The sequence below is a fragment of the Dunckerocampus dactyliophorus genome, chromosome 2, assembly GCF_027744805.1.
Source record: "Dunckerocampus dactyliophorus isolate RoL2022-P2 chromosome 2, RoL_Ddac_1.1, whole genome shotgun sequence".
Classification (NCBI taxonomy): Eukaryota; Metazoa; Chordata; class Actinopteri; order Syngnathiformes; family Syngnathidae; genus Dunckerocampus; species Dunckerocampus dactyliophorus.
In genome coordinates, this window is record NC_072820.1 from 18,587,895 (window position 1) to 18,614,816 (window position 26,922).

The window sequence follows — 26,922 nt, forward strand, 5'->3', positions numbered from 1 at the left end:
ATGAGGAAGTGCCGTTGCAATGACGAATGGACTACAGACGTGTTTGTTTGGAGTCGGAGAAAGATATATGGTGTTGGAATTGCACTGCTGTTGCTGTGTTCAGGTCAGAATAAAGTTCTAAAACAGCATCAGACACTGTGTGACTCTGTGGGGCGCTACACTGTGCCGCCGCCTGTCGTCATAACAGAGAGCAGCGGCTTGCCATGAAGCGTATGCGTTAATTACGCAAAAAAACATAGGGAGTGCAGGAGAAAGTGGAAAGGAAACTCTACCTCCCTTTTGATCACATGGTCATTTATTAACAACTATATCGGCTACCTTTTTATTAGGGATGTCTTGATCTGATATTGATATTGGATATCGGTCCGATGTCAGCCAAAAAAAACAATATTGAATTATATTGGCCTGCATCCAATATGTCCATGTCCAATATTGGCATGCCGATACAAGCAGTCCATTCAAGACTCCCCGTCAGCACTTCTATGGCAAAAAGTCATTGGCTATAACAGAAAAGAGGCAGCCCCTGTAATGAGTAATGTGAGGTCTAAAAGCCTAATTGACCACGTCGAGCTTCTCTACATTATGTTTATTGTTGATAAAACTATACACCAGATGCATCAAGAAGTAAATGCGTCTATTAAACTATTACTGTCTGTTTGAGTAATATGCTTGATCAAGCCTTTTCTAACATTCCACGCTACTAAGCAAGTAAAACTATGTATGTGCTGAGATTGGATCAAAATTGGTATCGGACGATATTCAAGGCTGCAATGCCGGAATTGGATCGCAAGTGAAAAAGTTGTATCGGGACACCCCAATTTTTTATTCTTTTTGGACTGCTTGAAAAATTGTTCTATTCATTGTTTTAATGCTAAAATCTGTGTGCAGCCTTGAAAAACACATAAACACACTGAAGTTCTGTGTCTGGCGAGCTAAAGTGTATTAAAAATGCTTCCAAATTTATTTCATTTTAGGAAATTTGCCGTGAGTGTTTTCACTAAAGCCAGGTGAACTTTTCACTGTTCGCAGGTCAAGCAGCCTTCCAGCAACACCGTTTCCATCTTTTATCCTCCGTTACATTTTCTATTCAGCGTTTTTTTTTTTTTTTTTTTTTTTTTTAACACTCGAGCGCCTAAATGGCCTTTTCAACCATCAGCTATTCACTGCATAGCGTGAAGGACAAAAGTTGATGAAATGGACATACACCGAGCGCCTTATTCGACAGTAGTGGCCGCAAGCTTTCAAAAACAAACAACCCAGAAAGACTGTATTTTAACCAAATCTTCATCTTCTCCTCCTCCTCCTTCGACCCACAATCCTGTTTTCAGTGCCTCCTTCCTTCCGCTGAAGCACTTAATTTATTCCTTTGCTCCTCTGCCAAATGAGCAGCTGGATCAGAGGCAGAGATGCCAGGCGGTGTTTCCTCAGCGGACTTTGCATTTCTTAGCAAGTATATTGCACAACACTGCAGCAACAGAACCAATGTTGTAACAGTGGCTATCTCTGACTTTTTCTATGGCGCTGTCACTTTGTACGACCGCAACCCGCCGATGCGGCAACCTCAGGAATTTAGTGTTCATTAACTCCAGCTACATTTGAAGTACACTAATCCCTCGTTTATCTCTGTTAATTGGTTCCAGACCCGACAGTAATAAGTGAATTCTTGCGAAGTAGAGTTTCTTATTTAGAAAAACAGAGCATAGAAAACTTGTTTACGACCTTCTAAATACGTTTTTTCAACATTATTAGTTCCCTCTAGACATGGACTAACACCCCTATAGTCACCTTTACACTTTTATTACGCAATACAGTGTTCCCTCGCTCTATCGCAGTTCACCATTTGTGGATTTGCTGTTTCGCTGATTTTTTTTGTGTGTGTTTTTTTTTTATTGCAGCGTATGAGCGCTGTTACAGGCCGAGACTGGCCCTTTAAGAAGAATTGCATTGTGAGAAGTTGAGTGTCTATCTATTTCTGGCTCTAGACCATTGTCAATCAATCTTCATGCCATCCTGCCATGTCTCCTGTGTCATCGCTAGCTTGCTAGCTTGTAAATGAATCTTCAGTCCGTCTGAAGCAATATATTTGAGCAAGGATACAAAAATGCTACAGTACAGCGGAATGGTGCCAAAAAGGCGCGGTCACAGGAGTGAAATATGTGTGAGTGACTGTATCATTTCTTGTGTTGTTCATTAAGGTTGATCATTAAAATTCAAACGAAGGTTTGAACTTTTTTGAGAATGTTTAAACAATAGAGGAATGTGACAAAATTGTATTACCTGTCTGAGAAAGGTGTATAAAGTGTATGGTGAGGAGTTTTACAGCCTTAAAACATATATATAATAATTGCACAAAAAAATTATGTTGGCTACTTCGTGGATTTCACTTATTGCAGGCTATTTTGGGAACCTAGGGTAGGACCAATCATTTGACATGGTTATATATCAGTTGATGGTTTGAGTTAGAATATATTGCTTTTTTTGTTTGACAACCTCTCTGCAATAGTAATTTATTGGCGGTCCCTAGTATACACTATAAACAACCAGCAATTAGAGCGACACTTCCCATGTGAGCTCCCCGTACCATGAGAGAGCAGTCCGGGGACATTGAAGGAGAACTAACGCTGTTGCTACAGAGCCGAATATTCAACTGCCAATGTGAAATTAACAGTAATTTGTACAGGCGGGGAGCTCTGGTGCTTTTTTGACACTCCTCAAACTCAACTAAATCAGGCTCGTGTGAGATCAAAGAAAAAGAAGAAAGTGAGAGAGGACATGTTTTCCACTCTCTTGCCTGCTTGCTCCCCCCAGCTAGTTAGTTAGCATGCTAGCTCAGTGGGTTCCAAAAGACTTCGTCCTACCGTCTCTGAGAGGCCGACCCCCGTGTTGTGCCACATGGGGGATAGAGGCACTCCCTAGTATAGAAGACCAGCGATTAGAGTTATAACAACACTTCCCCGCACCATGAGAGAGCCATCCGGGCAAAGTGTTGCTACGGAGCCAAATATTCAACTGCTAACGTGAAATTAACAGCCACGGAGACAAATATCCAACATTCAGCGTGAAACTAACTTCAACATGGTGCAGAGTGAACCCTTGTCATCAAGGCTGTGCAATGAAGAGAGAGGAGAGAGAGAAAAACAAACACACGTGCATATGTCAATTTATAGAGGCTGGCAAAATTATCAGTTTTTTTTTTATCGTGCGATTAATCGATTTGTCGATTATTGTGACAGGCCTACGCCCAGCCCTGAGGTGCTGCTTTAGATGCGCTGTGGTGTGCCTGCTCCTTTGTTAGCACGTTAGCACACGTTGTTGTGATCACGTGGGATCTATACGGGCACTGCCGGAGTGGAGTCTGAAATGGACTGTTTGTATCGGAGTGATTAATATCAGAGATGTTAGATGCAGGCCAATATAATATGATCCATTTTCTTGCTGATATTGGACTAATGCCCAATATCAATATCAGATTGGGACACCCGTAGCGCTATTGCAGGCTGAGTGGTTTGCTCCCTACCTTGGGCTGGCCGATATGGACCACCGATATACAGGGTAACACAAAAAAACGGGAACTTTTTAACAATTCCTTAAAACCAAGGGTGATGGAAGAAAAATATTTTATTCATAGTAATTGAAACCTTAAAACATGCCATTTAAGAAACAATGATGGAATTTTCATGTTTTAAAAATTACGTCCTGTAGATGGCATCCTCCTGTACGAATGCGTTCTTGAAATCTGCTGTTGAGATTCCTCATTGACCGCTGCAACATCTCAGCTGGGACACTGTGAATTTCATCCTGAATTCTCTGTTTTAACTCATCCAGAGCTCTTGGTCAAGTCGGGTACACTTTACTCTTGAGATAGCCCCACAAGAAAAAATCACAGACAAATCTGGCCAGGAAAAGTTACTGTTTGTTGACAGAATTCCAATCGCAGCTGATAATCGTTTTCCCTCAGTTTTTGCACTATCTGCAGCTTGTATGGTTGAAATTTTAAATCTAAAGTAAGAATTCTGCAAACAGTCTCCCGAGACATTTCAACCACAGCGGCATGCTTACAAATTGAACGGCATGGGCTCCGTAAGACAATGTTCTGTGGAGTACAAGCACTTCTTGGTCGTCCTGTTGGTTTCTTCTTTAGGGCAGATCCAGTCTCGTCAAAGTTATTAATCCAACATTTTATCGCGTGTTTTGATGGAACAGCACCATGACATTCTAAGTTGTAAGAACGTTGAAACTCCCTCTGCGCAGCTGTCAAACTATCACCGTTTTTATAAAACATTTTTATGGCTAACGCACGCTGTTTCCCGTTCCACTGATCCATGGTTACTAAAATTTACTTGCTCAAGGTCACTGTCTCGCAGTGCTGCCACTTGCTCATGTCTGCCAATACACACTTCAAAAATTCAGTTTTTTTTGGGTCACCCTGTATTTATGTTGAATAATGATATACGATATATATCCCGATATTTTTTTCCACAAAGTGAGTTTAGACAAAATCAAAGTCAAATATGCATGTCAAGTTGTTTTATTAAAATAAATACTTAACATGAGGATGGTTTTTGAAATGTCTAAAAGTCGAATGCAAGATTCAAAATACACCAAGTCCCCAACTAACGAACACAATTGGTTCCAGATGACCGTTCTTATGTCGAATTGTTCTTAAGTAGGGGAAAAGGTAATATTACCATATCTTAGCAATGTGATAGGACACCTCCCTATAATAGCACACGGCTTTGCGTTTCCTTTCATTACGGACGCAACAGGAAACATTTCTCGTATTGGAGTTTCTGCCAAGTTTTAAGGTGGCGAAAAAGATTTTTTTTATGCTCTGAATTCGAAGTACCTCCACATTACTGAGCTACCGCTTATTCCTTGCTAACTAATTCGTCGCCAGTCGCTTCGACTGGCTTCTGCTTCGCCCCTCCTCCCTCCTCCTGCATGCAGGGATGAGGGAGATACAGCGCAAATCCAGTTTATATCGATATGAACTATATGGTTGTCTTTGATATTATGCTTAAAGTAAATATTGATACATTAATAATATCGATATATATCGCCCAGCCCTATCCCTACCGGTATTACAACATTGGTTCTGTTACTGCTGTTGTGCAATTTACTTTTACTACATTTTCATTTCTGCTTTTCCATGCAAATTATTATTAAAGTTAAAAAATAAGCTGAAATAGATAGATTATACAGAACATAATGAGTTTTAGGTGTGAGTACTCCACATTGTGTTGCTCTGTTTTTGTTATTGTTGTTGTTTGCTCTTACAGCGTTGGTTGAGCGCTGCTGACATTCGTCGGGTGCACATGAGGGATGCAGGGATGCAGGGATGCGCTCGGTAAACCGCTACTTTAATGAACACTGAAAGGTCACGGCAGTGTGTCGAGTGGGGCTGAGTATCTGATTCATGTATCTTCACGACAGCGCGTCTGAAAGCTCACTGGCTGGGAAGTAAAAAAAAAAACAAAAACAAAACTTAAACGTATCACCGCCATGTTGTGCTTCAAGTCACACTGGAGTGTCGTCCCTTACATAACTGACCGGCTGCTTCTTGTTTGGCTTAACCAAATCAGAAGCGCGTAAAATGAAACTAATTTTCAAATATAGTACACTGACTTCTATGAGAAATGATTAGTGTTTACACACATGAACCTGTTCTGAAAATGGAAATAATATTTATAGGGTCAAAATGTTGCCATTGCGAAACCTTGCGTTATACATACAAGTGTAAAAAGAAGTTAAGTGCTGTGTAGTAAAACCTAAAAACGGTGCACTTACCACAATCTCTGATGATGCGTGGAGGGAGGATTACTGGGTAGGCCTGGGAGTTTTTATTTATTTCTTTATTTTTACATTATTGGCTGCTTTAACCATGTTGAGATATTGCAATAACTTCCATTTACAGTCATCGTCACATTTTTCCTCTTTGCCAACACTGGTTCTGTGGTGACAACAACCAAAAAAACACAAGAACACCAAAGAAATAGTATACTTGTAGAATTAAATAGGTGTATTTTTGGTTTCCTCAGAGCAGTACTACTTTACTTAAGAAACCCTAAAATACAAATTGAAGACTTCCATTTGCCAAAGTTCAAGGTATATACAGTACCAGTCCAAGAAAAGTATCACCAAACTTTTGACTGGTACTGTATTTCCTTTAAAAAATAATCAAGGATTTATCCCCACAGTCAATTTAATGTTTTTTTTGCTTTGGCATTACCACAGCCATGTATCAGCTTTTAAAAAAAAAAGTCTTTTTTTAATGGGATTATGATGCAATATAATTGTATTACATTTAACTTTGTGACCAAAAGAGAGCTTCTTTATAGCAGAGTTAGGTGAAGAGTTACAAGGCTAACAACAAGCCAGATACAGTGTAGCTTGATGTCATGTATATTAGAGCCTGAACATACCATTGTGACTTTGATACTGCGAGATATTAATGTTTCATGACCATGAAATGACCCCATTCTTTAGTGACATGACCCAGATCCTTCATATTGACAAAGTGCAGCGTTTTTTTCCATCCTCCCCCTCGCTTCATTGTCACAATGGCATCTTGTAATCCTCAGTTTGCATCTGTCCAAAGGATGGGGCATTTAAAGAAATGACCTTGCTGAGTTTTCTTTTCTTCAGTTGCATGGATAACATGATGTATCATAGGTGTTTTTTTTTACGTAATATAATGGCGGTATTGTAACACTTTAAGAGATCCCTGGGACATTTTGTGCTATTCGTTTTTTGTTTTTTTTTATACCTTTGAGTACTTTTTATACCTTTGAGTCCTAAATGAAAATTTTCCAGAAGATATTGATTTTTTTTTTAAACCTTTTAGGACTGTCATCTAACCTAAAGTGGCACAGCGACACCAAAATCGGCGTTTGTTCGACCAAAAGTGTCCCATTGAAAACCACTGAAATGCCATTTTTGCCCCCACATTTATCGCAACATAAAGTAATGCAATCCTTCATATTAAGATGTCAATTTGGACTACTGGCCTTATTTTTGTGTGTGTGTGTGTGTGTGTGTGTGTGTGTGTGTGTGTGTGTGTGTGTATATATATATATATATATATATATATATATATATATATATATATATATATATATATATATCAGGGGTCACCAACCTTTTTCCTTGTGAGAACTACTTTTAGAAAATGAAAATGGCCAAGAGCTACTCATTTTTGTAGAAATGATTTTCATACCTTATTTCAACCCAAACAAAGCGAATATGCTTGTTTTACCAGAACATTAACAAAATGCTGGTGTCCACAACTCACATTTTGGATTTCAGAATGCATTTCCTTCTACTGTTCTTTCATTATTAACTAAAAACCTGAATGAAAAGCAGGCTTGCGGGCACCTCATGTCCTCATGTGGTCGTGTGGGGCTACCTGGTGCCCGCGGGTGACCCCTGATAGTGCCAGAAATGGCTGCTGCAAAACAGAAAGGAAATAAAAGTATCCATAATTAACAAAATAAATGGTTAATTATTCCATTCCACAGAATGGAAGTTGGACTACCTCAAGTTCTCAGGTTTTGGGCTGGTCCGATACTACAGTGTGCATGTCTGATGGCGCTCACACATGTCCAAGGAATGCTCAGGTCGTTTGTGTGTTTGCTCAGGCACTTGAAGAATTACAGGGAATATTGATGTGATGCATATAGTTGGACAGAAATAAATTGAGGCGTGCAGAGTTTTTGGAAAAGTGATCTCCTTTGCTGCAACGCACAACACATCAGCAACATGTGACGACAAAGGCTGCACATTGTCAAATGATTACTAGGCATAAAACTTCACATTCCTCTGTCCATTTTTTATAAGAAATTGTTGCCAACTGTACTCACTCAAAATATCTACACGTAATATGCATATGTTGTACACTCATACAATACACAGTATATGTCAGTGACCAGGAGATGCGTAGGCTGCCAGTTTGCCCATTCACATGAAACACCAGTTCCTATTTGTTTGCCAGCAGTATGGCAAGTTATAAGCATTATTTTAACAGTCTCCCTTACCTGCAACACACAGCGTATTAGCAGTTATTACAGCAACATGTGACAATGACAAAGGCTGCACAATGTGTCTACTGAATGATACAGGACCCCTATTCCGGGTCACATAGCTGTCTCATGTGCCTTCATGAACTTCATCAGGTGTTTTTCAGTAATTAACCACTGATAGATTTGTGTAGTCTCTGTACATAAAAATATTCACAATAATTGCACAAAATAAAATATACATGAGTAGAGAGCATGGATGTTTATCTATTAATGGACCCAACATTGTACATCAACGTCATTATTATGGTCCCACAACTCTAACTTCCACCCTCATTACCGTCAATGACTGCAGTGTTTTTTGGAAAATGTTTTTTTCTCGGATTTTGTAACTTCCACACATTTGAGCCTTCTATAACGTCTGTCTGTCCCGCCGTGCTGTGCTATACTGCGCTTAGGGGAGATGAACTTGCCTCCAGCAGGATGTGCTGCATTCACAAGAGCTGAAGAAGCTCCAGACGATCAGGTGTAGCATGGCTGATGCATTTTTGATGAAGACCTGGAGGAGCTGGTGGGGGGTTAAGAAAAAGGGAGAACATCTGACTAAATGTTGTCTTTCTCCACAATGATTTCCTTCATGTGTCCTCTAGCTACTACTGGCCGCAGTCATGAGCCGCAACTTGAAAACAATTTCACATTGTTGCCGCTCCAATGAGACAAAATGTCATCTTCCACATGAGCTGCTAGTGTTCAATAAAGCCTGAGGGCTCCACTGAGAACATCTGCCAAGCAAACCTAGATGACACAACATTAGGGACGTTGTCGACTATTCAACAATTCAATTCGGAGGAGTCTGATTCAACTATTCATTTTTCTGTTGAACCATGTAAAAATGCCATGTGATCAAGACTGTACCATTCTGACTACTGTCATTTCAGGTGTATAAGCCGATACTTTTTTCTTTAACTTTGAACCCTGCATCTTATACAGAGGCATGGCTAATTTATGACCATGTTCTAATCTCGTGACATCTCCTACACTTCAGAACTACTACTAATAGTTTAACTACTGTGCCGCTCTATGCCATGGAAATCATCATCGGGGCCTGTGAATGGGTGGTGGGAGGTGAGCGAACAGAAAACGGAATCTGCCTTCCAGCTATCCGAGCATTCATGGATGACATGACCATGCTGACCACTACTGCAGCATGCACCAGGCGACTACTTGGGAAGCTGCAGGAGAACATTAGATGGGCCCGGATGAAAATCAAGCCGAAAAAGTCACGAAACATGTCAGTAGTCAAGGGAGAGCTTAAGAACCTGAGCATCCCGTCAAAAGCCTGGGCTGATGGTACAATGCAAGCCAGGGACAAAGACCAAGTGCAGGTATTAAGGCAGGACATCACCACCAGTCTGGACACCATCAAGACACTGCTGCCATGGAAGCTCAAACTCTGGTGCCTGTAATTTGGACCTCTCCCTAGGATAATGTGGCCACTCATGATATCTACGATATCCCAATATCACCGGTTCTGGCGGTATGCAAACTGTAGTGGGTTCACAGTGGCCGGGATGCTCTTTTTGATGTGGGTTTGATGTGGGTCATGACTATCCTTTCAAAGCACTTCATTAAAATAGGACGGAGTGCTGTAAGGCGATAAGCAGGTCACGTTGCTCTTCTTGGGTACGGGCACTATGGTGGTGGACTTAAAGCAGGTCGGTACAGATGCTTGTGCAAGCGACAGGTTAAATATGTCAGCCCCGAAGTACGCTGAAGCCCCACCCACATGCGCCGAGGGTCTGAGGTGGAATAGTAGCCCTCAAGCTTCTGTCTGTACTGTCTTTTGGCCTCTCATATGGATCTCCCCAGGTTATATCTGGCCTTTTTGTAGTCATCAGCGGTGCCCATGACAAATGCAGACGAACGAACACGTAGCTTAGCCCTTACATCAAAGTTCATCCACTGTTTTTGATTAAGGTATTTTCTGTAATACTTGGTGGTGGTAACAGTCTCTATGCATGTGCTAATGTAGCCAGTAACAGCAGACGCGTATTCATCCAAATCAACAGTACAATCTTCCCTCCCCGCTGCAGTTCTAAACACATTTCAGTTTGTGCAGCCAAAGCAGTCCTGAAGTACTTGATCAGTTTCTTCATTCCACACTTTAACTGCTGTACTTACAGGGGGAGCTTGTTTAAGAAGTTGTCTGTATGTTGGATAAAGGAATATGGAGACGTGGTCGGCCTTTCCAAAGTGGGGTCTTGGAACAGCCTTCAAAGCACCTTTCATGTTGCTGTAGACTTGGTCCAGGATGTTATTTTCCCTTGTGGGAAAGCTCACATGCTGGTAATATTTGGGGAGAACAGTCCTGAGGTTACAGTGGTTGAAATCGCCAGATATAATGAATACAGCGTCTGGGTGTTTGGTCTCGTGTTTATCAATGATGTCATGCAGGAGGCACAGTGCGTTAGCGGTGTTAGCTCGTGATGGAATGTAGACAGCTGTTAAAAACACAGCGCTGAACTCACAAGGCAAATAAAAAGGTCTGCATTTCACCATCAGCAGCTCAATGTCCGGTGAGCAATGCGTTTCGATCATCTGTACATCTGTGCACCACCGTTTGTTCACGTAAACACAGACGCCGCCACCTCTGTGTTTACCAGACGCCGACGTACGATCTCCCCGGTAAGCAGCAAATGTTTCCAAGTGGATCGCCGAGTCCGGTATATCCTCCGTCAGCCAGGTTTCTCTGAAGGTGAGCACACAGCACTCTCTGATCACACGCTGATTTGTAATCCTTGCTCTCAGCTCGTACATTTGTTTTCAAGAGAGCGGACGTTGGCTAGCAGCAGGCTTGGTAGCGGTGGCCTAGTTGCTCTAGCTTTTAGCCTAGCATGCAGGCTGCTTTGCTCGCCGGGTATTCAGCGCACCAGACCCGCAGGCTGCTGCGTCTTCCCGACATAGAAGAAAGGCAAAGTCGGAGAGGCTGAATGAGAGTTCATGGTGAACTCTGCCGATGTGTGAAAGTGTCTCTCTGCTGTAATATACAGCGTGAGTGTGTTGAATGTTCAATATGAACAGTAAAATAACAATAAATAGAAAAAAACGGGAGAGTGAAACAGAGACGTCTGCCACGTCTGGCACAGAGGGGCGTTAAGTGACACTTTAAAAAAGCAAGTTAGCTTTTATCCCATGAACTACTTGTAGCTCGCCCATGGGACAAGAATAAGCTAGTTAGCTGCCGCCAGAGAGGCAGTGAGAGCCAGGCAAAATGTGTAAACAAAGATGCCAGAAAGTGGGATGATATTGAAACGTGAGCGATTTCACACACTGGCATAAATGAGCCTGTGAAAAGCTGCCGTCAGTTGACTGCACATTTTACGGGCTACTAAGAAACAAAGTGAACGTCTATCCGGTCACACATACGCAAGTGCTAACAGGGCAGACAGGCGATTCCGATGCATGTTTATCAAAATAAAGGGCTGTGAAACATTTTTATGATTGTAAGTTACGTTGTTTTCAAACTAATTGTGGTCAATAAGTGCGTAAATAATATATATATGCTTAATGAATATATATTAGGGGTGCTCCGATTGATTGGCCACCGATTGATATCAGCCGATTTCCGTGATAAAGCACGGTACTTGCTTTATAACACCGGTCACATCAGCCAATCAGCTCCGCCCCCATTGCAGCATCCAGCCTATAGCGACACATTCCCTTCACAAAGCTAAAACAAGCATGGCTGCCGTGTGCGACTTGCCACTGAAAATATCTCGCCGGGGTGGCACTTTGCGTGGCATTTGGAGGGCAGGCACTTGGCAGGGTGTGGTGAGTTATCGAGGCTCGCGATGTAATCATCGGTCAGGCGGCGGCTCGTGGGCACGGGAGGCGACAAAAAGCCGTGACCGGCAAACCCCACGGCCAACAAGCAGCAAAACACGCACACGGGAGGTGACGAGCGGCTGCGACCAGCCATACCAGCGTGCAACGCACACACATCCCGAGCGAATTGTACGAGTCGCCCACGGTTTAGATCGACTGTCAGATGTGGAGGGAATTTGGGGATATCAAAGTAGTTCAGAGGAGGAAAACGGCCGGTGTTGATAATTCGCTCAGGATGTGAGTGCATCACCCACTGGTGCAGCCGGCCACAGCTGCCGCCCATGCACACAGCCCGCCACGCACCGGCGACAAGCCCCACCAACTGCCCATAAGGTGGATAGCCCGAAAAGTGATTGAAGTTGTCTGACTGCCTGGTGGTCCTGCTGTAGCGTAATCAAGTTTATCTCACATCCAAATTCTTCTTAAAGAAGGCGCTTGATCTTCTACGTTTCACCAGTAATTTTGAAAAAGTAAGTCAAATATGTTTTTCACTAAATTGTATGGTTCCCCTTTCATATTATATACCCCAGGGGTCACGAACGTGCATGGTGGAGCCTCCCACGAACACATGAGGTGCTTGCAAGCCTGCTTTTCATCCAGGTTTTTCCGTTAATAATGTGAGAACACTACAAATTCTGGAATACAAAATGTGAATTGTGCATTTTGTTAATGTTCTGGTAAAACAAGCATATTCCCTTTGTTTGGGTTGAAATAAGCTAGGAAAATAAATGTTACAAAAATGAGTAGCTCTTGGCCACTTTCATTTTGTAAAAGTATCTCTCACAAAAAAAAAATGGGACCCTTGACATAGCCAATAGAACATTTAAAAATTTACACGTGATCGGTTTCAGTATCGGTATCGGCCGATTTCACTCATGGATGATCGGTATTGGCAGCATAAAACCCTGATCGGAATATATATCCATTCATACAATATATTACTTAACACTGTTTTCCTAAAAACCTCATTTTTAATGTGTGGTGGTTTTTATTTGGTGTGCGCCACAATCAATTACATGTAGCGGAAACCCTGTATAATAATAAACAAAATTTCAATGAATATTCATGTATGGCTCACAATCCCTACAGTCTTTACACGCCAATGTTATGCCCCTTTCAAATTAAAACCCTCTACTTCCTTTGGGCCCCTTCCAGCGTATGTTTGACCAACACTATTAATAATGTACCCTCACAAAGTAGCATTCTAGCCACTGCAGCCCAATTAAAATTTCACGATACAGATGTTTGTTTCGCTGGGCGTGTTATCAACACTGTTGCTTATTGTGGCTCTCGCCCGTTATTGGCTCAAAAAGTATACGTATGTGTAATAAACAGGCTTCACTTCTACACTATATACAGCACTTTTCTCCTCGTCAAGGTTGCACTTTTACAATGTCGCCTCATTCCCCCATCAACATGGTAACTAATGATGATGTCATTTGTTGCCATGGAAAGGTCATTCACGCTGATGAGTCAGCATCAGCAGCAACGGAGGGTTCAGGATCTTGCTCAAGGATACGTCAACAGTGTGAGCAGTGCAGGAGTATGTGTTATCGTATATATGTCACATGATAGTAGAGTTTGTATGATATAATGGTATATCAATGGAAATCAGTGTTTCCCACAGGACTGCAATGCATCTGTGGCATTGGGTTGCCGGAGCCGTGGGGGGGGCTTCATGACATCATGGTCTGATTTTCATAACTGCAAAAAAAAACATTCTTAATGCTTCCTGCGTTCCATGTAAGTGTGTATTGATTTTAAAGATAACGTACATGTCATCGGACGTCTAATATAACACTAAATCGATTAACTGATGCGTTATCATGCGCCACCAATGCACTCACTGGTTAGCGTTGCTCGACTTAATGCTCAAACTGTGTGGACGTGGGATCGAGCGACACAGACAGTCCCTTTTATAATGTGTGTGAGCAAGGATGAACAGGACAAATCTAAAAAGAAAAAAAAGCACCACCAACACCTAAAGGTGTGTACCAAATTTGGTGGTGATTCGGCTGGAAACCCTATAGTTACAGTGGCTGTTTTTTTAGAGCAGTGTGAGAAATTTAAAGTCAGTCCAACCTATGTGATTAAATAACAGCGCCATCATGTGATGTATTTATCTGAAAAAATAATAGTGCGGGCAACACACTAGGGGTGCTTGTTTTGACAAGCGTTCACCCTTGTGCGTGCAGCACTAATAATACAGTAACTAATCTCTTTGACATGCCGTTGCTGCTCTTAATGTCTTTAATGTAATTGTTAAAGTGTGAGGCGTCTATTACGTTTACGTGACAAGAGGAGAAATGATAAAAGGACTACGTGAAAAGTTTCTTTCCGCCATGCCCTCTTAGACACTCCTTCAGCTTGAATTAAAATTTCCAATTTAAAGCTTTGACCCCACTGACTTGACTGCATTTGACTGATTTGATTCGAGCACACACACACACACACACTGCAGAGCTAAATCCTTTTTTGTCTTTCGATCCGGCCTGCCTGGCCTCTGTACAAGCTACATAACATTGCACTCAAGTTTCAAGAATAATACATGCTGGTAGTGTTTGTCATGTAGAGCGCCGCCTGAGTCACACGGCTGTAACAGTGTCAATGCAAACGTCATCGCCGAGCTCGGCACTGTTATTTAAATGTAAATTTCACAGCTGCACAAAAAGAGATAAAGTTAAATACTCGAGAGGCCATCTTTATTCTTGCACTCCTTAGTGATTGTGAATGGGAAAAAAAGACACCTTGGCGTCTCATTTCGGTTACTTGAGGTTGCTGCATTTTCGGCTCAGCTCTGACTACAATTAACATGACGCATGAAGTGAAAAGGTCCATTTCCACAGAGACATTATATTACCTTTTTAGTTTCATTAAAAAGTTGCAAGTGTGAGAAGTGACCTTTTTATTCTGTGAAATGGACCTTTGGGATGATTTCATACTCACTGTGTTGTTATTTTACCGTTTAAAAGTTCAACCTTTTGTCCACTTCTGAGCCAAGTTTTTTTTTTGTTAAACCTCAGTTTGACTTGAATACACCTGTGTGGTCAAAATTTACTTCTTTGAAAATATGCTGACAACATTAATAGTCATCAAAGCTTATGATGCTATTCATCCATCCATCCATCTTTTATGCCACTTAGACTCACTACGGTCGCGGGGGTATGCTGGAACCTATCCCAGCTGGCTTCGGGCGAGAGGCGGGGTACACCCTGGACTGGTGTCAGTCAATCGCAGGCTATTTATACACATCTTCAATAACTTAGATACTAATATGATGATGATGATGTAACTGATTTCATAACCCTGATACTGATAGGCAATCCAATTTTATTTATAGAGCACAATTTGCACATGGTAATTCAAAGTGCTTTGCCGAAAAGAAGGGTAAAATCACTTCATAAAAGCATTCCATAAAAACATAAAATCATAAAAAAAATCATTACATAGAGGTCCAGAAATCAATCCATAAAAAAATGTTCGGGTTCTAGTCAGGACTTGAGCAGCAGCATTGTGGATGTACTGCAGCTGTTTTACTGCTCGTTTAGAGAGCCCGGTGAGATGGTCGTTACAGTCGTCTCACCTGCTGGAAACAAAGGCATGGATTAGTCTCTAAATATGGCTTAGACAGTATTCCCTTGATTTTGGCAATGTTTTTAGGCGGTAAAAAGCTGATGGTGTTATTGATTTAATGTGGCTGTTAAATTTCAGATCTGAGTCCATTATTACCCCTAGATTTCTAACCTGATGGTTAGGTTTTAGAGAAAGAGTCGCAAGGTGACTGATAACACCTTATCTTTGTTTCTGTGTGCCAAAGACAATGATTTCCGTTTTGTCTGAATTTAGCTGGAGAATATTGTTTTGCATCCACACACCAATCTGCTTGCTGCAGTGACAAAGTAAATCTGCAGAACCATGTTTACCGGCCGTCAGTGACACGTAGATCTGAGTGTCTTCCGCATAGTTGTGGTAGGACACATTGCAGCTGCGTATCAGATGGCCTAAAGGAAGCATGTAGAGATTTAACAATAGGCGTCCCTGGATTGACCAATGGAGAACCCCACAAGCCATAGCCATTTGCTCTGAGACACAGTTACCAATTCCAACAAAGTACTTCCTGTCCTCCAGATAGGACTTGAACCAGTTTAGAGCAGTACCAGAGATTCCCACCCAGTTTTCTAACCTCTCTAATAAGATCACATGGTCAACTGTGTCAAAGGCAGTGCTCAGGTCCAGCAGAAATAAAAGTGACACTTTGCCTGCATCTATGTTCAGATAGATATCATTTGTCACCTTGATCAGAGCTGTCTCAGTGCTAAAGCCTGATTGGAAAGTATCAAATACGTTGTGAGACAGTAGAAAGTCAGTAAGCTGTTGGTATTCAACCTTTTCCCAAGAATGGTAGGTTTGATATGGGCTGGTAGTTGTTCAGTACTGTGGCATCAAGACTGCTCTTTTTCAGAAGAGGCTTAATGACAACAGTTTTTAGGGCTTTTGGAAATGTTCCAGTCTGAAGTGGGATGTTAATTTGCGTGAGTTGTGGTAGCTAACTGCTCAGCACATACTTTAGAAATCTAGTGGGTAACTCATCAGGGCAGCACTTTGGTGGACCCAGGCTGCAGATGATCTCTTCGACTGTTGTCAATGACAGGTGTGAAATGTGTCAGCACTAGGTGTCTAGCTGGCTGCAGAATAGTCATTTGTGTTGTGGAAATTATTGCATTTTGTATACCTTGAAATTTGTCATAAAAGAATGTTGCAAACTCATTGTACCTAGATGTAGAAATTAGTTGTAAGGGCGGTAAAACTGGAGGGTTTGAATAATAAACAATAAATATAGCAAATTCTGATCAATCCATGTCAATTTCAGACTTAAAATAATGTACCAATTCAAGCCACACCCATTTCCGGTTAAACCACACCCACTTTCAGTTTATGCCCTGCCCACTCCGAGTACAGATATGATACGGATAATTGAGATGGGTGAACAGATACAGATACAGATACAGATAGTGGTGTACTCGCTCATCCCTAGTGAATAGGAAATAATTTTTCCGCGCATTACTGCTTTTGCTGTCTCCCAGAGAATACAAGCCGAGATTTCTGGTTGGTCATAAAAGTCTAAAAGCATTGTCCACTCTCTCTCAAAGTATTTTAGGAAATCTGGGTCTTTAAAGTAATGATGTATTTGTATTTGTGTTTGATGTTTTATATGTCTGATAAGACTGAGCTACTTGTTAAAAAGTAGTCAATATGAGAGTGTGTTGCACTGGTGAGAAATAAGTATATTCCCTGTGAGTCGGGTGATAAGAACACCTAGCATCACAAAGACCAAAATCATTCATGTACTGTATTTCTTGAGTATCGCTGTTGATTGAGACTCACAATGTCTCCCAGCCGGTTTGGACATGTCTATTTCTGCATTAAATTCTAAACTGAGGTCCTCTCCCAAGATCAAGCTTGAATCCAAATGTGCCGAGAGAGAAGAAAAGAAGGTGTGAAAGAAGGAGGGGTCATATTGGCGATACAAAAATTTACATTGTCAACAGATATGTTAATTATTGTAATCTACCTCCTGTGTCTGTAATATTGTTGTGAAGTGTAAAATTCACCCTCTTGTTAATTAAAATAGCTCCTCTCTGTTTGGAGTTGTAACTTGCTAAATATATGTGTGGTGAGTGAAATGTATGGACAGCTGATTTGAAGATGTGAGTCTCTTGTAATAAGACAATGTCTGCTTGGATGTTCTCCAAATGGTTAAACATTTTTTGTCTTTTTTCTGTCGACCCAACCCTTCTGACATTCCAAGTGACAAACTGTAGTGAAGTCATTCTAGACTAGCTTGTGGTGATGTGTGTTTAGACATGTAATGTGTATGTGTGTGTGTGTGTGTGTGTGTGTGTGTGTGTGTGTACATAATATATATACATTATTATTATTTTATTTTTTACATGAGCTTAAATTGTGCTCAAGCAATCTGTAATGTGGTCATCCTAACTAACGAGTGAGGATGTGATACTGTTGTGTGCAACTGTGAGATATGCATGCGTGTAAGTGGAAGTGATGGAAATATCTATATCAGAAGTATGAGCCACATGTGTATAAATGTGTGTGTGCGTATTTGTGTGCAATGTTTGAATTAGTCAGTTTTTTACTTTATGAGTGTGTAATCTAACTGTAATGAGATGCTGATGAAGAAGATGGACAGTTGGCAAACAGGAGGATATGTGACGCCATTTAAAGCCGCAAGGAATTATATATATATATACATATATATATATATATATATATATATATATATATATACACAGTCAAACCTGTCTTAGCAGCCACCTTTATAGAACGGCCACCTGCCTATAGCAGCCACTGAAAAATCCCCCGCAGCAAATTTACATGTTATAGACCCTGTGTATAGCAGTCACCTGTCCAACGCGGCCAGCGGCCACCCATTTTGTCTCCCTTGGTCAATATCTGACTGCATATAGCGGCCAAATTACCAACTCAAGTAGAAGCTTCATGCACGAAAAGTTTTGTTTTTCAATCAATGAAGCCGTCGTGTGTAGACTTTAATTACTGAGTCCTGGCGCAGTCACAATCATTCACAAGATCCACACAAACTGTCAGTTGTTCCACATAAAAAAGCCGTCTTCTTTTGAGCTTGCTATTTCCTGGTCAAACATGTAACTTTAAGAGCATTTGCACCAAAACATTACCGCAAATTAGGCTGGGAACAGGACGTGCTCCCAGCGACGCTACAATAAAAAAAAAAACATACGCTAGCATGCATGCGGCAGCGGGAGCAAAACTGAGTTCGGTTGTACTTAATTGAAGTATTTTAGAATGTACTCACGTTATTTTTGATCAACCTCATCCACAAATCCATCAAAGTCCTCATCTTCTGTATTCGACACAAACAAAGCCATCTTTTTTTCCGTTCGCTACTAGTCTGTTAACTTGTCAGTGTTATTCAGCTCCGAAGCAAAGAAGGAAACTTCTCCTGTTGCTTCTGCCAACTTTATTTATTGAACGCGGCCACCAGACAGCAGCTCAGAACACACACACATCTCTCAGCATCGTCTCTCCTTCCTGCTTGCCCACAAGGCAAAGGTTAAACAAGCCCCACTACATAGCTGTACAGCCAATGCCTGTAAGAAATGACACCGTTTATTTCCTGGTGTGCACTGGTCAATACTGTAATGCCGCTTGTTGTGGGGAAGGAGAGACTCACGTCGCCGATGCACTTTAATTGCTTTATTAACAGCGGAGAACACTGCAGGACTTTACATCCACGCCAACATAAACACACTTACCAACTCTCTCGAAACTCACAGCTAGCATTGAGCCTAGCTCTCCTGCTCGGGACGCCCACAGTCACTTCCAGTCACTTCCTGATGAACCAAAGCTGTGTGTGTGTGTATATATATATATATATATACACACACACACACTGGCGGAGTGCACCAGGCTCAGTCGGACTTATCAACCAAAGACCACATCAAGGTTAAATAATGCAGTTGCTGAATGGGTTGCCAGAGACTGCAGACCCATCAACATAGTTGAAGACGAGGGGCTTCATAGTCTCAGTCAGACAGCCAAAGGTGGCCCATTATATAGAACTCCTTCAAGTGGAACTGTCATCACAAGAATTCATGAACTGTATTAAAAGGAAACAAAGTTGGACCAGCTGGCCAAAGCTACGTTTGTTGCACTGACAGGAGACCACTGGATAGCAGTAAGCAACCCTAACTACCTCGAGGTAACAGCACTTCTGATCGATCATAGCTGGCAACTGCACTCATTTGCGAAAGTTGTAGTGAAACTGGAGGAAAGACATTTTACCAAAGCATGTGCTCGGCAGTTTCTTGATGCTGCTAAGGAGACACGTTACCACTATAGGGACAGATAGTGCTCGAAATATGATGGCAGCAGCCAGGAGTCTACCATATGAGCACTTGCTGTGTGCCGTGCACATACATTGCTCAGCAAATAAAGACATTGTATTGTCTTCATGTGTACAGCTGTTAGTTTTAAAATGCTCCGTCCCTGTGTAAGGAATCGTCAGACCTCTAGGGATCTTAAAAATGAGTGACTTGTTTGGCAAGGACAGTTTGAAACTGACTTCTTGAAGCTGGTTTGAAGTCACACAGGGCACGAAAGAAGGCCTTCATCAACGAAAGGCAGCGGAAGGCCCGGTTACTCTTTGCTCACAAGGATTGGACTGTTGATGATTGGGCAAAGGTTCTCTACAGTAATTAATCCAATTTTGAGTTGATGCCCACTCTAGCCAACTTACTGGTTAGGAGGAAGCCTGGAGAAGCCTAGCCTTTCCTGCCTTGACTGACTGGATTTTCCAACAGGACAATGCCCCTTGCCACAGGGCAAGGTCAGTTAAAGCCTGGATGGAGAACCAGAACATTCAAACCATGTCTTGGCCTGCTCAATCACTAAATGTAAATCCAATGGAAAACCTGTGGAAAATCATCATACCCAAAATGGAGAACCACACGCTCAAAAACAAAGCAGATTTGTTTGAATTTGTGCAACAGGAATGGGCTGCTGTGACAGCAGAAAAATGTCAGAAGCTGGTGGAGAGCATGCCAAGACACATGTCCACAGTCATCAGAAACAATGGTTTTGTACTAACAATGGTCAAGTACTAACTCCTGTGTTTTGTTTAGTCATGTGACTAAAAGCGACAGAAAAGAAAACATGGAATGCCTAAAAGCACTGTTTTTGGCAGTACAATGCCATGGCTATTGATGTAAGAACTTAAGTGATTTTGGTTATTATCAAGAAAAGCATGGGAAATGATATCAGCTCTTAAAATGAACTCTTAAGAGCTATTTTTGTTCTGATCATTATATTTGTACAAACAAATGTACCTTTAGTTGTACCTGGAATTAAAATGAACCAGAAATTGAAGAAAACAATATATATATATACAACTAGTATATAGTTTGTTTGGACCAACAAAAAAAAAATCACTACATTTAATGGCCTTATTCCTCCCCTCCACCAAGTTTCTGTGTAATCCTGCTGAGACAAACAACCCCAGCAGTGTGCAGCTTGGGAAAAAAAGCAAATTTTTATCTTGCACTGTTTCCAAGGCTCAAATAACAAGGAAAGGTTTCTGCAGGGAGGCTTTCATTCTTATTTTGCCAAACAGAGGAACTATTTCCACTGACCTTTTGTTTATCTGTGAGCAACAAAGCATAAAAAGTAATGAATGTGCTGCACCGACATTTTGTGAGCCACACTTCAGAGCAGGGGTGGGTAAAGTATGGCCCGTGGGTCAAATACAGGCCATGTAGTTGTTTAGTCCTGCCTGTTTGACATTTGCACTATATGTATTCTACAGTTTTTGTCCTGTAGTTGATGTCTGTAGACCCGTGGTTCCCAAACTTTTCACAGTTGCGTACCCCTTTAGACATGAAGCTGTGTACCCCCACTTAAAAAAAATAATAATTTTCATTAAATTTAAATATTAAACATGATTAATTGGTTAATTAATTTTATAGCAAGTAATTCTGGTTCAAAATTTTCTATTTTGCAGGGTTAAATTTTGTTAAAGTTTTACATGAGCATTGATAAATAGAGAAGATGTTCATTTCTCTTGGCGATGACTAAAGTATCTATTTAAGTATTGGTCCTACATGTCTTTTATTTCACCTGGATGTTGGGATCCTTCCTTTCAAATGAGTTGAACTTGAGCTTCACTTTTGTCCACTTGCAATCGCTATGATTAGCATATTAATTTGATACCAAATTGAAAGGAAAAGTTTAACACACACGATAAAGCGGTATACAAAGTACAAAAATGCATTAAAGCTGCGATAAAGCCTCATTTTTAGGGGAATCCTCACTTCTCATCCTGACACCCACATACATTGACAGGTTTTCACAGTGCAGGGATTGGAACGCCAATATAAATTAAACATTCAAGATTAAACACTCTAATACACAACATAATAATCAAAATTACTTACTTATTCATATAACTCACAGAGAGCAATGAAGAACTTCATGCCATGTCTCTTTCCTTCTTTCTGCTATGACTGTGGAATGAGGCGTTCAGGTACGCTCGTAATTGTGAGTGTTAGGCGCAAATTCTTTTTAATTTTACTCATATACCTTTATGACAGTTCTGTTGGAATGGATTGAATTTGAGCTTCACTTTTTTGTTCACTCACGATGGCTTGGATTTACAGTAAGTCTGCATATTCATTTAATACCAAATTGAAGGGGAAAGTTTAACAACCACGATAAAGCAGTATCCGAAATCCAAAAATTCATACAACCAACGATAAAGCTCCACTCACAGTGACAGGTTTTCACTGCTGTGCTATGCGGGGATTTCAACACCACTATATTCAATAATGTAAAAAAACTTATTTAGAAGGTCGTAAACATGTTTTCTATGCTATAACTATGAAAATATTCCATTTATAAATAAGAAATCCTACTTAACAGAAATTCACTTATCGGTTTTAGAACCAATTAACCGCGATAAACGAGAGATGACTGTATTACAAAATATTTTTGCTGTAAACTCAAATTTTTGAGCCCCTTGTCTTGCTAGCAAGTGTTCGTATTTAATTGGCTACAGCAGCACATCTTCATATCTTAGTTGGCACTCCTCAGGGTTTGTTGTTTCTTACCGTGATTGATCGTAACATTATGGTCATAACACTGACTTAGGCAAAGCACCTTTTACTGCCTTTTGATGCTTTCCAAGTTGTTTGGGTGTAAAAATTGACGGCGGCATGCCGCTTTGGCCATTGTGGGCTTGTCGTTTGCATGCCTATATCAACGATTGGCGCCTTTTCTGTCTCATGACACCACAAATAATACACTGATGCCTCTTTTCCACTGCATTGTACCAAGTCATCATTGGAAAATTTGCTAATAAACACACATGTTAACACTAGCTTTCCATGTTGTTGTTATCCTAGCTCTGTATTCTGCAGTATTATACTCCACAGTCTCCACTTTGCTGCATATCACCCTCAATCCCCTCTTGAGTAAAATGTGTCTCCTCACATGAAGTAAATACACAATTGTTTGTTTATCTCAATTCTTCTGTTCAGGTGCTTAAGGAGACCCTCCAGGAGGTCTGCGTCGTTGCCAAGGCCCAGGCAGCATGGGGATGACTTGTCGATGGAACCCCGCGAGAACATTGTTGTCCATCTGAATGGCGCAGTGGAGCATGACCGCATGTCACGTTGCCTTACAGCTGAGATAACGCTCCTTGTTTGCCAAGTGCACAGTTTGGACTAAAGACCATCTGGGATCGATGCATATCAAATTCTTTTAGGTCCTTGGACATGTAGGGACACATCAGGACCAAACTGGATCACCATCAGTGACCTCATGACCTCTGCAGAGGTCAGATAGTTGGTTAGCAGTGAACTACATATTCAAATCGAAGTGGATATTGACCACGAGGCCGTCGGGATGAGCGCATGATTGTAGCCGGTCGCCCGCCGCTCAGCATCCTCGGCCATGACCCGGCTGATGTTGGGCCGAACTCTGGAGCGCATCTGCAAAGGCGTCCTGCTGCTCTGCTTGCTCCACTTCCTCATTATGATGATTCTCTACTTTGACGTCTACTCGCAGCGCTTCGACCTCTTCAGCCGCTTCAACAACGGACGTAACGGCTCCCGGAATAACGGCAGCGGAGCAACAGGGAGCGGACATCATTTTTACTACTACAACATATCGAGGCCCAACTCCACTTCAGCTAGCTTCCTAGCCGCGGGCAAGCAGGCGGGGCCAAGCGTGCGGCCACAGACCAATCAGGCGCCTTCGCCGAAGCCCTTGCCGCCATGTCCTGAGAACCCTCCTGGTCTGGGTAAGTCAGACTCTCAAAAATGGTCTTCATGTTTAGCAATTAATTCCATGTTAGTAATCTTGGATACACTTAGAACAGGGGTTCTCATACTTTTTGGAACTTTCCAAGGACCTCCTTGTAATCCTCTTGCTGATTAAAAAAAAAAAAAAACAACTATACTTACTATACTTACTTACTATAGATGTTTAACAAATGTGCAGTAACGGGAACACACCAAATGATCCAACTTTCACGGACCCCAGTGAGAATCCTTGCTCTAAATGATCCATTTCTATAGTATTGTCCCTTGAAAAGATACAGTGCTATATACTAAAATGCTTAAGGAAAAGCAAACCACTTTGGTGTAATTTCTCATATAGTCCGTTAGTTGAAACAGGAATAGGGGCTTGAAAAGGAGGCGCTTACCTCACCCAGATGTCACCTGCTGCTCGCCTTCCAACGGCAGCTGCTCCTTCTCTTCCCATGACCCCGCCGCGTTTCCTGTGTGGCCTGCTGCATGGCGCAGAGGACTTGCCTGCAAATATTTGCCACTTCGAATGCTTTTACTTTGAAGCTGTTACCAGGAAGTGTTTACATCAGCTTGCTATTGTGAAGTCTCTAGTTCACTACAGGGTAGGATTCTCCATCAAGAGATGATTGATGTGTTGTATTGACTGTAACTAAGGTCAAAGGTTATGTTGTTTAGTGTTTTAGTCTTGGGGAGAGTTGTTTGGCCTAAGAAGTTGTTTGTTAGGCCCTAAATGAAGCTTCAAAGCAAATAATTTGGAATGTTACCAGAGGTAGAGCTGGTGGTCAAAGGTCATACCAGGACATGGAGTTGTGTTATTCAGCTTTTAATGACTTCATATGTAAAGCCAAATAGTTGTTTCTTACACAGTTTTCTTCCTGAGATTTGTAACTCCCACCACAAGACAGATGAAGCTGTCAGGTCGGCTGGGCTGAAGCTGAAGAGGAGGTTCACTGCAATTCACTGCCAGGAATCAGCTGCCAGGCAGGGACTAAGGATTTTGGTATTCATGGCAGGCCCAGGTGTGCTCTTGTAGCTAATCTCAGCCTTTTCACTGATGGAGATGGAGAGGCTGCTAGGACCACTCTGGTGATGAGCAGAGAGCCAGTGGCGGTGTGAGAGGTAGGTAAGCTGTTTCTGAATGCACACAGAGAGGATGGTATGCATGGAGGCTGAGGAAGTCATAGAGCGGGGCAGAAAAGGAAGTAAGAGCAGAGTTTGGCTGCACAGACACAGGAGCCTGCTTCACATACACACACTATATAATGGGTGGATGCAAGCCACTCATAGAGGCAGCACCTGTCAGCTGGAGTTCTCCTGCAGCCAAGTGTGTGTGTGCGTGTGTGTGTGTGTGTGTGTGTGTGTGTGTGTGTGTGTGTGTGTGTGTATGTATATGAGAGCCTGAGCCTTCACATCAGTGGCTCAAAAGTCCGTCACTAAAAGTTTTTTAAGTGTAAGTATTTTAAAAGAAAACTGCACTTTTTTAGGAATTTTGCCCATCATCCATAATCCTTATGTGAGACATGAACACATATGTATTTTCCTTTTCTTTGTGTTTTAAAGATATAAAAACAGATCAAAAGCGACAGCTCAGTGGTGCGTGTAATGGGATACACCTACAGTATGCCGCCAACACAGAAAACACCTCCAAAAACCACCAACAAGGTTTTCTGTTTTTTTATACATGCTGTAACCATGTAGTAACCTGTAGTAACAGGTACATTCATGATAACATGTAATGCTGATAGTATTTTGCCATATTTCGGCCATTACCGGAACTTCCTTCCTCGCTGCATTGATTTCACATAGCAATGTTGTAGAAATGGAACGCGTACACCTAGCGTTAACTTTTCCAAACTCAGAAGTAAAAACACCATCTTGAGTATGTTGCCTTACCTTTTGGTAGTGTCTGAGGCGTTGTGAGCGTGACGCTGACATGCTACGGGCGAGTCTGTATGGTGAGGCTAGTTGCTAGCTAGCCGGTGTGTTCTGGCTAAGTGTCAATATGCCAGTAATGTAGTTCGATCGGCGTAACAACAGTACTAATAATAGTAACAATGTCACTGTGGCTTGATTAATATGCACGTCACATTATATGTAAATGGAGGTTGTTGGCTCTTTTTGGAGACTTTTTCAGACGACTTTATAGGAGGAATAAGTATTTTTCATCAGAGCAGTAATGAGCTGGCTTTTTTTTAAATCTGTTTTTATATCTTTAAACGCACAGAAATGAGAAAGACATGTGTTCACGTTTCACATAAAATTCCGCAAAAAGTACATTTTAAGTGGTAATAAGGAAAAAAAATGGAAAAGCCAATCATTTTATTTATCTTATTAAGAGAAATTTAAGAATTGTATGCCCACTGCAGATTAGTTGCTATGTGCTTGACAGTACATTATATATGTTTTTAATATGTTTTATTCTATTTATATATTTTTTCTTGATACAAAATGTTTTGCATTTGCATCTATTCAATTCCAATATGGCAGTCTGTAAATGAAGAAAATACATAAAGCACTCACAAAAATGTATTATAAAATTCAGTAATGAACAGTGTTGTTTTTGGCAGCCATTTTATTTTTAGTCTTAGTCTTTTGGACGAAAATGCTTCCTGTTTTAGTCAGTTCCATATGTGACCGTTTTAGTCTAGTTTTAATCAGTTCAGTTTTAGTAAAAAAAAAAAAAATATATATATATAGTAATAATAATTTATGTCTAAATATTGGAAATTGGATGAGGAAAAAAGAATAATTAACATTTTGCATTATGAATTATATCAAATCTGCTCAAGACAAGTTCATTTAACATTGCTTTCAAAATCAAACACTTCTTACTGCAACAAAAGCTTCTATAAGCTGCAATCGTCACAATCCCTAATTGAACACATAAAGATGAGATTGTAGTTTAGCATCACCATATCTCCTCCCTCGCTGTGTGCATCCTGTAGCCTTTCCTTCCCAGCATGTGTCTATGCAGCAGGCGCACCCCGAAGCTTTAAAGGAGCAAGGCGACCTCCCCGTCCCCCTCCTGTCTGCCTGTATTATAGCCTGCTGTCACCCAGCCAATTAACTTTTTAAATGAGTGCAAAAAACCCAGCCTGTAGCTACCTTCTCATCGTTAATAGTTGGTCATGTTGTCATGTTAGCTAGCGGAGCTTGCCCTT

The 26,922-nt window shown here is 41.3% G+C and overlaps 1 protein-coding gene across 1 annotated transcript in view; it reads left to right on the forward strand.

Annotated features, from left to right (window-relative positions):
- b4galt2 (UDP-Gal:betaGlcNAc beta 1,4- galactosyltransferase, polypeptide 2) overlaps positions 1-26,922 on the forward strand; it is a 133,128-nt gene that overhangs the window by 3,246 nt on the left and 102,960 nt on the right. The window contains exon 2 of the mRNA XM_054769338.1: positions 22,988-23,751. Coding sequence (XP_054625313.1) covers positions 23,403-23,751 — 349 coding nt within the window. The 5' untranslated portion in view covers positions 22,988-23,402. The remainder of the gene's footprint in view (positions 1-22,987; positions 23,752-26,922) is intronic.